The sequence below is a fragment of the Anabrus simplex genome, chromosome 6 (assembly GCF_040414725.1).
Source record: "Anabrus simplex isolate iqAnaSimp1 chromosome 6, ASM4041472v1, whole genome shotgun sequence".
In the NCBI taxonomy this organism is placed as follows: Eukaryota; Metazoa; Arthropoda; class Insecta; order Orthoptera; family Tettigoniidae; genus Anabrus; species Anabrus simplex.
This window is the reverse complement of record NC_090270.1, coordinates 303,630,424-303,645,284: the sequence shown is the minus strand read 5'-3', so window position 1 is coordinate 303,645,284 and position 14,861 is coordinate 303,630,424. Positions and strand designations below refer to the sequence as shown.

Below are 14,861 nucleotides of genomic sequence, written 5' to 3'. Positions count from 1 at the left end.
CATCAATTCTGGGGGGTGTGGTGGGTACCCTCGCGTGGGTGGGAGAGCGTGCTCCAAGAAAATGAAATATACACAGAAATTAATACTGCACATTGGTGATGGAGGGACTCTTATTCTCGCTGGAGGTAAACAATTGGAATCAGATACTAATTTATTTGTCCCTCTAGCACAGCCGTACTCGCCTTGATGCTCACGAACACAATAGAGCTCTTTAAATGACATTTTGTGCTTTTGTTGTGCGAGTAATGTTTACGTGGGTACGAACGCTCCTGAGGATTTTATCGTAACCGGGCGAGTTGGCCGTGCGCGTAGAGGCGCGTGGCTGTGAGCTTGCATCCGGGAGATACTAGGTTCGATTCCCACTATCGCCCTGAAGATGGTTTTCCGTGGCTTCCCATTTTCACACCAGGCAAATGCTGGGGCTGTACCTTAATTAAGGCCACGGCCGCTTCCTTCCAACTCCTAGGCCTTTCCTATCCCATCGTCGCCATAAGACCTATCTGTGTCGGTGCGACGTAAAGCCCCTAGCAAAAAAAAAAATTATCGTATTTTGGAAGAAAATGCACAATTGTTTAACAAGGTATACAACCACTTTCAAGTCAAAGCGGAGTTAACAAGAAACATCAAGTTAGTCAGGACAATAATATGGGTTACTCATGTGGAACTTGGTTTCACAGATATCCAGCTCTCCATAATGCTAAAATATTATAGAATGAGAAATCCGTAGTCTTGAAACAGAATACATCAAAATGTTATAAATTTTCCGCCATTCAATCATTCAATCACTTATTCATTAATGAATGCTATCTCCGCAGTTGGTGGCTATCCGTCACTTGGAGATAGGAGTGTTTATTGATTTATGCATGCATGAATACAATACAATCATGCAATTCATTCATGCAGTCATTTGGTTAATTCATAATGTCTATTGTAAGCTAAGGATAAATCTGTTCCGACTCGTGACAAAAATACTTGCACTAATACTAATTAATAAGATGCACGTCGTCCTAGACTATAGAACACTGTTCACGTAGAGGACAAGAATAAAATAATTTAAAAATTACAATTAAGACCACAACGTATAAATTCTTCGTTTCCGTATTGATAGCTAAACTAATATTCTTTAAATCACTATAACAATGATTTATTGTTGAGCAGTATCCTCCTTATTCAGTACCTTATAGATTTGTGACTATACATGTTTCTATCCTAATTGGATCATCTTCAGTAGACTGCTAAAATTGGCATTACATATTGTAGTTAAAAACATGTAAACTGAAGTAGGAATGATGTTATGAATATTAAAATGTTAAAATTTTAATCCTCGTAAAAGGTCGTCTTCCGTGTGCACTGTTTCCCACTTGTCGTGATATCCTCTTGGTGTTATGATTAGTTGCAAGTCTACTGAATGGACTAGGCGGTATCTGATTAACAATTTATATTATGTAATTTGGTTTGCTGTCAATGAGGATTACCATAATTGCATATATCTCGGTGGTATGATTGCCTGTAATTGGAAAGGTAAGAAAACCTGAATGCCAAAGAAACACAAAAATGTAGTCGCATGTGTTCGTGAGTAATAACGTTTTGACAAACCTTCTCTGCCCAGTAGAACGATGTGTTACATTCGCGGTTTTGTGCACACTAACCCGGTTCATCGTGTGCTGTAGGCTCAAGGTCTTGAGGAGGAACGGCAGGACGAACAATTTAGAGTTTGGATGTGAATAGTGATTAGGCATAATTGTAATATTTAATGTAGTAGAAGATAAATTAGTCCGCCTCTGTGGTGTAGTGGTGATTAGCTGCTACCCCCAGAGGCCCGCGTTCAATTTCCGGCTCTGCTACGAAATTTGAAAAGTGGTACGAGGGCTGGAACGGGGTCCACTCAGCCTCCGGAGGTGAAATGAGTACAGGTGGGTTCGATTCCTACCTCAGCCATCCTCGAAGTGGTTTTCCGTGGTTTCCCACTTCTCCTCCAGGCAAATGCCGGGATGGTACCTAACTTAAGGCCACGGCCGCTTCCTTTCCTCCTCCTTGTCTATGCTTTCGAATCATCCCATCCTCCACCAAGGCCCCTGTTCAGCATAGCAGGTGAGGCCACCTGGGCGAGGTACTGGTCATTCTCCCCAGTTCTATACCCCGACCCAAAGTCTCAAGCTCCATGACACTGCCCTTGAGGCGGTAGAGGTGAGATCCTTCGCTGAGTCCGAGGGATAAACCAGTCCTGGAGAGTAAACAGATTAAGAAAGAAAGAAAGAAAGAAAGAAAGAAAGAAAGAAAGAAAGAAAGAAAGAAAGAAATAAGATAAATTAATTGTAATAAGAACATCTTGGATGTATCAAAAATGATTTGGATTGCAATAAATGATTATTCTCTCCTCAGTTCCAGGTTCTCTGTGAATAGCACACCAGTGACATAGATATGTTTATCTGAAAATATTACAGATTCGTGTAAATAAATATAATGATCATATTCAAATTTACGAATAGATAAAAATAAATATCTATATCACCGATGTGCTATTCACACAGAACACTGTAACCTTCGGGTACTTACATATGAAAGCACGTTATTCAGTTCATATTGTATGTCAAATTAGAAACTATATTCTCGTTCGAATTTAAATAGATTTCATATAATCGAATTGAGGAAAAACTGTGAAAATAATTATCCTTATTGTGTAAATTGTTACCCCATCAAAATATTACAGACACATATAAATAAATATATAGATAATGTTCATATTCAAGCAGAAAGAGAGATCAGGAAGGGAGAACTTGTATGTATTTAAAAACTGAAATTACATTGATCATTCTCCTGTAAAAGGAATATTTTATTTTAAATAGATTCAAAAGAAGATATTTCTCATTTAGTAGTGAAGTGAATAATAAGTGCATGAGCTTCAGAAATCAGAAATTAACAAGCCATTACTTTTATTTAGAGTCAGGTGATAAACAAGTAAACCTGGCTTAATAAATAGACCATGAAAAATGTAATACATACAGGAAACACGAAACTAACTTCCTCCTTGAATTATTGCTATTTTATTTATTTTGCTTCCATTCTTTTGATTGCACATTTTGTTAAACTCTTTGGGTTTATACTGATGTAAACGCAGCTATCACAACATGCGACCTACGTGTCCTGCCTTTCACTGTGTTGTGCGGGTTACGGCCTTACGGGATTGCTGCCTCTGACACCACTAGCCAACGTCATCTATGACTTACCTGCCTTCAGCAGTTACTATCCTAAAATAAATTATTCTCGACACGTACGTAGGCCATCCAGCAATTAAGAGTCCCTATTTCTTTTCTTGTACAGTATAAGCATTTAGTCGGGAAATATGAGGAATCTATGGCGTAGCAATCATATACCGGCCGGACACGTCCCGCCTGGTGTCAGTAGCGTAGCAGCAGTGGCTCGAAATGGCGGCTCGTATTCTTTCTCCCGCCACCTGCGAGGTTCGGTCTGTGTTAAAGTTTCTACGGAAATTACGATGGGCCATTCAAAACAAGAGGCGTGTAATCCTCAGAGGAGGTGTTTTGCTGATCCGTTGCAATGCTCGCCCACATACGGCTCAGCAACTGTTCTGGAAGGTGTTTGATCATCCACCGTATAGTCCTGATCTTGCTCCCAGTGATTTTCATCTTTTGTTACACCTCAATAAATTCCTATGCTTCTGTCAGCATTTTCAGACGGACGAAGAGCTGAAGACGAATGTCACACGCTCGTTCCATTCCCAGGTGGCGGACTTCTACGACACTGGCATACGAAAGTTGAGCCCACGATATGAAAAATGTCTCAGCTCTGGTGGTGGTTATGTAGCAAAATATATTGGGGTATTGGGTGCCAATAAAGCTTTTTATGTAACTACTGTGTGGTGTCGTTTTTAAAAAGCATGGAGACTTAATTTCTGAATGGTCCTCGCATTTCTTTGTTCCAGGTGGCTACGGGTCGCCCTTCACGGCTCATTCTCTGTCCTGGTCGAGCAACAAGGAGAACGGCTGCAATGGGATCATGTTCGCCAAGGTATGGACGCCGGAAGATCCTCGAGCCAGCAAGAACACCGAACAGAGACATGGCGGCGGAGCCTTTACTCTGGACGGTTGACGTCAGCAAGACAAAGGAACATTGACTGTGCGCAATATAAGTGTGTTTCTAGTCTTCGTATATGATAAACATTCCTGTCATAGACTTGTAAATACGAGGTTGTTCTAGTCAATATGTTAAGTGTTGCGTAATAAGTATGTAAAGTCAGAAGAGTAACAGGTTGTCTCGTTCTTACAAGCGCTGTGGAAAAGAGTCGGCAACGATGCGTGACTTCACTGGTGCACCTGATACTCACGAATAAGTGCAGTGCCAGTAAAAGGATCACGATACAAATATATTTGACATATTTGTCTAACTGAGCTACTGTTATAACGCATTTTTCTTTCGCAAGAACTCGGATATGTTTTTGGTAACTGGACAGGAAGCGGCCGTGGTCTTAATTTAAAGCACAACCCCAGCATCTGTCTGATGTGAAAATCGGAAAGCAGCCAACTCGCTGGGCATAAGACATTGAAAATATTATTATTAAAATATCCTATAAGACTTATGAATTTCATAGTTGGTTCCGTATTGACATTAAGAATATGCAAAAAGTAATTCTTACAAAATAATTTATTATAAATGTTTCATCTTTTCAATACTTAAAACCGACCTCCACAAATTAAAATGTCATACCTAAATCTGGAAAATGTTTCGGCCTTCTTGAGGTCATCCTAAGCTCATCATCATTATCTGAAGGCTTTGCCTTGTCGCTGCAACCATTGATCTCTTCTCTCTGCGATCCTTTTCATCTCTCCATAAGCTTGGCATCCCATCAACTCAACTACCTCTTCAATGATCTTCTTCCGTGGTTTCCCTCTGCCTTTCTTTCCCATCGCCTTGCCTTCGAACAAGTTCTTTATGAAGTCATTATGCCGGAGAATGTAACCAAAACTGATGCTCTTCTCCTTTTTATCGTTGTTATTAAATATCTCTGGGTGTTTATTTCTCTAAGCACTGCTTCATTAGTTTTCTTCTCAATCCAGCTAGTTCTTGTCATCTAAGCTAGATTCTATTAAATATTTTAATTATTACAGCGACGCATTATAAACATGATATACACATTGAAACATTTCTGTGCATATTGAAATAATTAGGCTCATTATTCTATATAAAAATGTGTAATTGTTACTTGCTTTGTTTATTATAAGCGTTCGTCTCTTTGACGAATTTTTGACGAAGTTCATTCATTCAAAAATATTTCTAATCAACCATACAAGAAATATCCAGTCTCTCGAACACACAATTTAAATATAAACATTACGCTATAACATACCTGTAAAAAACATCATTAAACAAGAAATAAAAACACGCACTATTAAACAAAGAATGACATGTTGAATTGGGTGGAACCTTTATAATAAATTCTTTATTAATAGGGCCCAGATGTTGATGGATTAATAGGTTAGAATGCAAACTAATTTGTCGAGTAGGATGTGTGGTCTAGCCCGTTCTCCCCTAATATAACGAGAATAACATAACTTTCAGGGTGTTCCAAGGAGCTCCTAATGATTATGCAAACCTCATAACATGATTGTTAATCGGGTTAGAATAAACTTGTAACACTCACGAGTAAGTTTGCATTCTAACCTATTAATGCATCAACATCCGGGCCCTATTTGTTAAAAATGAATATTTGCATAATCCTAATGACCGAGTGCATCAATCAAGTGCTACTGCTTTTGTCAGCCTCAGAGAACACACGATTTTTATTTCCTAATTATAAGAAGAACGTATACAATGTATAATACAGGGTGTTTATAAATTCCCATTTCAGACTATGAGGGCTTGCAGTGGGGACCAACACGATTAAGTTTATCATAGGAACTTGTGTGCAGAAACGTACTGTCTTTCCGCTACGCGCAACAAGCCACCACAACACACTTTCACAGCTCCTGCATTTTCGGCGCTCTGTCCGACTCCTGCTGGTTGTCGTCTGGGTCCAATTACAGGTGGGGTTCGATGTGACGACCACCAACGTCAACACAGACACAGTACCTACATATCATGTTCTCGTACACACGGCCACCAATCCCTGGTCCTCCAACATCCGCCGCAGCCATAACCTGCGTCAGTAGGTCTTCTCGAATTTCACAGTGTTCTCGTAAATCACGTTTCCATGTGACCCCATATCGGTGTCAAGTCGGGTGAACGTGCAGGCCAAGTAATCGGGTCACCACGACCTATCTACTATTGCGCAGCTTACTGCTGCAAGATCACAAGCACAACAGCAGGTACAACACGTCTCGGTGCGGATCACACACTCAACTGAATGACATGAAATGCTAAAAAACCTGTAGAGGTATGAACCTCACGTGAGCGTCCACTGACGTATTACTCCAGTCAGTGGCACCGACAATGCGGGAGATTTGAACGTATGCTGTGGTGGTTTCTTACAGGTACCGGGAAGACGGTACGTTACCGGACACAAGTTCCTATGCTAAACTTAACCGTCTTGGTCCCCGCTGCAAGCCCTTAAAGTCTGTAATGCGAATATAGAAACACCCTGTATAAGCAAAACAGTCAAGACACAAGAGCTGAAGCAAATAAGTTGTTTTCTAATCGTTTTACATCCCACTAATTACGTTTATAGTTTTCGGAGAGATGTTCCGGAATTTTATCCCTCAAGAAACCAGAGTATTTACGTACCAGTAAAACTATCGGTCGAGACTTGAGCATTTTCAAAAAACTACCGGACTCAGTCGAGATGTAATCCACCAATTTGCGTTCATAAAACTAACCAGGGCTCTACTGTCTGAGTCAATCAGCCGCGCTACAGAAAATTTAGTAAACACAGAATTTCATGTTTCGCCCATTGCAGCGGACATCTCCAGATTCCTCAAATCATATAAAAAACAAAATTAAACATTTTGGGGTCCGCCTCTGTGGTGTAGTGGTTAGCGTGATTAGCTGCCACCCCCGGAGGCCCGGGTTCGATTCCCGGCTCTGCCACGAAATTTGAAAAGTGGTACGAGGGCTGGAACGGGATCCACTCAGCCTCGGGAGGTCAACTGAGTAGAGGTGGGTTCGATTCCCACCTCAGCCATCCTCGAAGTGGTTTTCCGTGGTTTCCCACTTCTCCTCCAGGCGAATGCCGGGATGGTACCTAACTTAAGGCCACGGCCGCTTCCTTCCCTCTTCCTTGCCTATCCCTTCCAATCTTCTCATCCCTCCACAAGGCCCCTGTTCAGCATAGCAGGTGAGGCCGCCTGGGCGAGGTACTGATCATACTCCCCAGTTGTATCCCCCGACCAAGAGTCTGAAGCTCCAGGACACTGCCCTTGAGGCGGTAGAGGTGGGATCCCTCGCTAAGTCCGAGGGAAAAACAGAGCCTGGAGAGTAAACAGATGATGATGATGATGATAAACATTTTGGGAAAATATATATAGCCATTAAATACAGAAGCGTTCATGAATTTTAAACTCGTTACTGTACTGAAAAAATATAGGTTAAATATTCCTCTGTGTTTCATCATCAGATAGCTCCTCAGTTTTCCTCATGAAGACTGAATAAACCTCGGACTAGCTCTCAGATCGCAGTAAAAATCCCACACCTGGCCGTAAACTGATGTTTTACACCCCAAATATCCTTTGAATAGTTGAAAATAGTGGCGAATATCCGCCTCCGTAGCGTAACGGTTAGTGTTATTAGCTGCCGTCCTCTGGGGCTCGGGTTCGATTCCAGGTACTGTCATAAATTTAAGAATGGCAGGAGAGCTGGTATGTGGTCGAAATGGTACATGCAGCTCATCTCCAAAGGGGGTGTGCCTGAAAAGAGCTGCACTACCTCGGGATGAGGGTACGAGTTCACTTTTACTTTGGTGAATGGCAATAAGGAGTACATGAAGGGCAATGTAATGTGTGTCATATTCTTAAATAAATACAGGGGCAAGGGTACTAAGGTATGATAACATTTCTGTAACGAACAGAGTTGATCGTGGACAGACACATTCAGCGATGCATTTATTTCCGCAGTCAGACACGAGGTACTGAGGAGAACAGTATAGAAGTATGCTCGTTTCTAATGTGCCTGTCTATACTGTAATCAATTACATAACGAGTATAAAACGCAAAGTCATCTTCGCACTGGCCATGAAGGCCTTGATACTGAATGGAAGGTAAAGGCTAACACTATCCGTAACCTCGGCTCTTGGCACCTAGAATTTTATGTTTGCCATCTTTAAATTTGTCGTAGCTTACTAATTCTTCCTTCACCACGGTTTGTAGTAAGGATGTAAAGGAGAGAGCATACACGACTCTGGTAAGACCCAAACTAGAGTATGGTTCCAGTTATGGGACCCTAACCAGGATTATTTTATCCGAGACTGGAAAAAATCCAAAGAAAAGCAGCTCAATTCGTTCTGGGTGATTTCCGACCAAAGAGTATGTTAGTTTTAAATGTGGCTATCTATAACCAATTACATAACGGGTATAAAAACGCAAAGTCACCTTCGCACTGGCCATGAAGGCCCAGTGAGTAATAGATAGATGATGAGGGGTCCCATACACTGAAACCATACTCTAGTTATAGTCATACCAGAGACTTATATGCCCTCTTCCTTACATCCTTACTGCAAACCCTTGTGAAAGAAGAATTTGTGAGCTACGAAATCTTTAAAGATGGCAAACAAGTGCCAAGGTGCAAAGTGCAAAGTTTGGGCTGGAAAGACCTGGGAGGAAGGACAAGAACTGCTCGACTAAGGGGTGTGTACCGAGCTGGCGCGGAATGATATTAGTAGATGAATAAGTTTGAGTATTCGTTAATAGGAAGAGGAGTTAGGGATTGGAATATATATATATAATTTTTACAATTTGTTTTACGTCGCGCCGACACAGATAGATTTTATAGCTACAGTGGGAAGGGAAAGGCCTAGGAGTGGAAAAAGAAGCGGTACAGCCACAATATTTTCCTGGTTTGAAAATGGAAAACCACGGAAAACCATCTTCAGAGCTGCCGACAGTGGAGTTCGAACCCACTATCTCCCAGATGCAAGCTGAAAGCCGCGTGCTCCTAACCGCACCACCATTTCGCCCGGTTGGAATAATTTACCAAGGGAGATGTTCAATAAATGTCCAAATTCTTTGCAATAATTTAAAGAAAAGACTAGGTAAAAACGTTCGGGGATCTGCCACCTGAGCTACTGCCCTAAGTGTAGGTCAGTGGTGATTGATTGATTGATTGATTGATTGATTGATTGATTGATTGATTGATTGATTGATTGATTGATTGATTGATTGATTGATTGATTGATTGATTGGTGGGGTAGAGTGTTCAGCTCTATGCCCGGCCGCATTTTGCCCCCAGAAATTAACCTGGTACTTATTTTTGGTGTAGGCCGAGTGCACCGCAAGGCCATATGAACCTCCGGAAGTGGAAATCTCGTATCTTAAATATTTCGACTTCCTGGCCAGGATATAGGCTAATGGGTACAGCTCCATTATGAAAAAAGCAACATCGTACTTGCCGGGACACATACTGCTCGGCCGGGCGGAGTGGTTGAGACGCTGCCCTTGCAACTCCAACTTGGCAGGTTCGATCCTGGCTCAGTCCAGTGGTATTTGGATGTGCTCTAAATACGACAGCCTCGTGTAGGTAGATTTACTGGCACGTAAGAGAACTTCTGAGGGACTAAATTCCGGCACCTCGGCGTCTCCGAATACCGTAAAAGTAGTTAGTGGGACGCACAGGCAATAACAACATACTGCACGATATTCCCTGTGCTTAAGTGAGAATCTACCTATCGCTATAATCAACTAGTAAGATATTTGAGGTAAAAATCTTAAGTGGTTCAAAATAAGCAAAAAATTACTATAGGGAACTCAGAGTCGGAAATGATATACAGTATGACACTCCTTTTTCAGAAGAAACCAACGAAGGAACTTCAAGAGGGATGGTTCAGTTTATTCAAAGATAAGCCTCTCTTGGGCTACAAACTACGTCATCGGGTACAGTGGCAATGCGCTTGCGTGTGGAATGAGACAGCCAAGTTCTCTGCTGGCTTTGCCCACATGAACGATTATTCTTTCTTCAACGACTGTCCTGAAAATAAAATCTTTTGTCTAGTTATGATATTTTAATTACTTGCACATTCTCGTTATTTGTGTTCCAACCTGCACCAAACTCCAAACAGGTAATTCATTCCATCAGTTTCCATGCTGAGACCCTACACAATACAGAACACTTTCCTTATCTTAGCAAATAGACGCTGAAACACAGCGTTGCCTCGTGACATCAGAGTCTACAGCAAGATATACCAGATGGTCCTTCAACCCGGTACATTCTACGTATAGGTGTCCCGCATGCACTAATGATGAATGGGATGCCTAATCGCTGGTTTTCAAAGGAGCGCTACAACGTGCTGTATCTCAGATGTGAAAAAATAGGAGTCATTTTACTACACACATCCTGTAACAGGGTGCATTTGTAAACACGCCAAAGATGCAGAAAAGGGAATTTAATAACTCACTGGTGGTCCCGTGCTGCTCCACACCATTTCTTATAAACAGGTCTTGATATGCTTGTCGCAGTCACATTGTTTTACCTGCCCGTTACAATACATTCAGTACTCATTCGTTCGTAATGTTATTTCTAACACTTCTTTCCATATAATATTCTGTGTGCTTCGACCTTTCGGCCGTATCTGGATCTTAACTCTTACAGTGCCAAGATGCCGATGCATCGGCACTTACATTTTGTACGAAAAATGCCAGGATGCCGATTCCATCGGCACCCTCTTATAACTGGTGTAGTTATGTAGTAAGGCGCTAGATTGCGTCACAAATCAAGTAGAAAGAAGGTAGAATGTTTGTAATTCCTTCTTATGTCATTAGATAGCACTGACACAGCTTCAGTTTTGCTAGTTTACTCGTCGATTGCGAGTGTATGATCTGTGAGCGCTTGACATCTATGATCCAATATGGCAGCCTCCTTGTTTTTTTTTATTTTTTATGTCCGCTTGTTGTGACTTGTTTTCAACAATTTTACGTTCTAATTGACGCATTTGAGTTATTTATCGTAATATATTAAGTTTATTATTATTTCTACTGCAGTTATAATTACCTAGCAATTTATTTAGGTCGTAGTAAAGTTGTAAATAGTACAATTATCACAACAAGGCATGTCGTCACGTAGGCCTAATTGGAGAGAAGAAATTGAGGAACTTTTGGATTGCTTTGAAGATGTAAGCGACTCTAATTTTATAGAAAGTGTTGATTATGATATTTTTGGGGTCTTCAGGTAGCGCACCAGAGAATAATGGAGCCGTGCCATTGGCTAATGGGCTTACAACATTTGGTGCAATGTCAAATAGTTATAGTGACAGTGCTAATGAAAATGACAGTGACAGTGAATTAGATGATTCTTGGACTGATTGCATATTCCCTGAAAGTAATGTTGTCCATCCCCACAATTTCTATCAAATCCCAGGGCCTAAACACGTAGGCCTACCTCAGTCTGATGCTCCGCTCATAGAATATTTCAATCTGTTTTTTTACACTTTCATTTCTGACACTATTAGTTGATTTTGTATGTTGTTCTGATCTTCTGAACTGTTCTTTAGTAACAAATACTGCTATTAGACACAGTTCTCTCAAATAATAACTATTACTCTCCCAAAATTCATAAAATATTCAATCGTTGACAGGTTACACTGTTCGTGTCTTTCTCTCCACATGTTCAATGTTCTTGGAAATTAGTTTATAAATTGATTAGTAGACCTACATTAACAACATAAATTGGCATATGTGATCCCAGATATGAGTAAGATTAAATATCTTCACTTAGTCACTTTGGGTTTAGTGTATAATGTGCTAATTAATTTCAAAGTATATTTTTCTTTTTTTTAATAAAAAATAATTATTCTTTTTTGTGCACATTACTCCACGAAATTTTGTTTTTTGAAATGCAAGTCACATGTTTATATTCCTTGGAGTATATCAAGCTCACATACCAAATTTTACCTCCATATCATTTAAACTGAGAAGTAAATAAAATATGTTATACAGTGATGCAAAATCCATTGAAAAATGCTTGGCATTCTATGTATATGATGACCTATTATGGGTCGGCATCCAAAGGGTTAACACTGTCAAACGATTTTGCCAGAGATAGTACAACATCCAACTGGCTGTGGCTGAAAACTGATTCGGGTAAGTAGACACCCACTTTTTCAAGAGTTTGTCCCTGCGCTTTATTACTGGCCATACAGAAGGCTAATCGACTCGATACCTTCCCGTCTGTAAGTACGTAGATTGCTTTCTCTTAGCAGCATGTAAGTTATTAGGAACGGTCTGCAAACTGTTGAGTATATTTACAAGTTGGAGAAGGTCAGAGAATCAAAGAGTATCTAGCAGGAAATAGTATTCTTCCATGATCAGAGGAAGTGTATGCTCTCTGGCTTGACAGGTAGTAATCAAGCATGGCTGCATGCAATAACATTACTAAGGATGGAAATCACATAATATATCAGAATATTAATGAAAGTGTTAGTCGCTTAGTAACCTGCTAACTACAGAATGTATTGCACGTTAGGGTAGGCCTTTGCCTGCAATTATTGGAGTAATCATTTAATGATTTGATTTTATGATTGCTCAAAGTTGGCTGAACTTAGAGACCTATAAATGTCTCGTGATTCACTGGCAGGTAATTCCGTAGATAATAAAATAATAAGCAAATCGGTCCAATAGAACGGACGGAAGTATTTGCGAATGCTGTTTTTAATACATATACACTTACAGACATTCCAGTCCACCAATGGGTTGCTCATATGGGTCTTGAACGATCCATTACCTCTTAATTGCAACTCTGTTCTTCAAAATATGTGTATAGAAGGCAGGCGGCTCTTTGGAAACTCCAGCCTGCGAGCTTCGGCTGCGTTCCGACCACACTCTCCATAGATTCAAATTATGTCTGTGTATTCGTCGTTGCTAAAACAGCAGACATCGGTTATGTGAACGAATCCGATCCACTGAATGTCATAGTAATATTTGCCCCAAGTGGAAGATAATAATTGCTTTCACTCAAATAAATAAAGTGTAAAATCTGCGGTAAATTAACAAATACCGTCGGTAGTAGAGAAATATGTATACGTACTTACAGGCTGTAGACAGGACTCCCTTAAGTTGCATTCCACTGCGCGTGCCGTCTTCTGTTTCTATCTTGAGGTCCGGGGCTAGCACCAACGAATGGGAGTGGTATGTCTGTGAATTCTCATTATCCTTGTCCATATGACTAGCGTGGGCAGTTCAAACAGCAAAATAGCATGATCCCTGGACCAATGATAATGAATGAGTTAGGGTTCAAAACGAATGAGCAACATAATAAAAGACACGTAATTAATTCAAACAACTTCAGTGAGCAAAGACATCACACACGAAAGTGTTAGACAAACAAAACACATACGGAAGCGCCGCGACGTAGCGGAAAAAATAGTTGTAAGGTAGTAAAGTATGTATCCATACTATTCTCTACAAGTAAAATATTTCGTACTTTTTCTTAATTTACCGCAGATTTTATACTTTCTTTGAGTAAAAGCAATTATTATCTTCCATTTGGGACAAAAAATACAGTGACATTTCGTGGATCGAATTCGTTCACGTAAACGAGACATTGTCGTTATGTCGACAGTGAGTGTAGTACTGTTGTACCTAATACCAGCCTACTGCTATGCGTTCGAAAACGAGCCTTAATAATGCAAAGGGGAACATTAGATGGGTATAGAATAGAACAGAATACTCCCATCCCCCAGTTTCGGATCACCTGCTAATGTGGAGGGGTAATCATTTATTGTAATCCAAACTGTATTTTGATACATGCGATCTTCTCCCTATTACTATTTATCTATTAATGAATTAAACATTACAATTAAACTTATTAACTATTTCAATCCAGTTCCTAAATCGCAGTTTTTTAAGTTTGTTACTTTGTCCTGGACGTTAATAGTGTTATACAGCGTGATTCAGCCGCCCCTTCGAATGTAGTTTTATGCAACCCTCAAAACATCGGCCCTGCCGGTATGCTCAGACAACACAACCGGATATCTTGGTATTTACCGCCTCACCTTGATAGGACACCGTAATGTTGTACTCGTATTAAACACTGGAAGACATGCGTGTGCTTTCTAGATCATATGAACCTAACACGCCGGCGAAACACTAAATTGATACTGTGACCGCAGTAAACCTAATACTTGCTATAAGCTGTCCAGTGTGCCGTACGGAACCGTAGTGTGGTCGGTGAAGGCGTGGTGGGCTTCCATGTCAGGTGGGAGGTTCGAGTCCGGGGGGAAGATTATATAATTTTTGAAATATTCGTTTAATACGTACCGCTCGCAATCTAAGTTCAATACTCACTCTCATGCAAATTGTGTGTGAATGAATGTGTTTGTGGCCCTAAGAAGGGCTGGTCAGTTAGCAGGACGAACACACACAGACCGGAAATAATATGAACACAACTGCCTTGACAATGTTTTATCGCAGCAAATGCTCGATGTGACCGTTTTGGTTTATGCACATTCGGGCCATGTGTCCAATAGATCGTCTTGCGCGCTGAAGTATTCCAGGTGTAATTGCTCGGCAGTCATCCGTGATGAGTTGCCGGAGCTGGTCGGGGTTTTCTGGCGCTTGAGTGTAAGCGACGTTCTGCAAATGTCCCCACAAGAAGGAATCTAACGGCGTTAAATCCGGTGATCTGGCGGGCCAAGAAACAAGTTCTCCTCGTCCTATCAATTTCCCTGGCAGTTCCTCGTTCAGATGGATACGAACGGGCAAAGTCGA

The 14,861-nt window shown here is 40.8% G+C and overlaps 1 protein-coding gene across 1 annotated transcript in view; it reads left to right on the top strand.

The window, feature by feature from the left end:
• The window catches only part of Fer1 (48 related 1), a 48,429-nt gene extending 44,319 nt beyond the window's left edge, over positions 1-4,110 (top strand). Inside the window, exon 2 of the mRNA XM_067149608.2 lies at positions 3,944-4,110. Coding sequence (XP_067005709.1) covers positions 3,944-4,110 — 167 coding nt within the window. The remainder of the gene's footprint in view (positions 1-3,943) is intronic.
• The last annotated feature ends 10,751 nt before the right edge of the window (positions 4,111-14,861 follow it).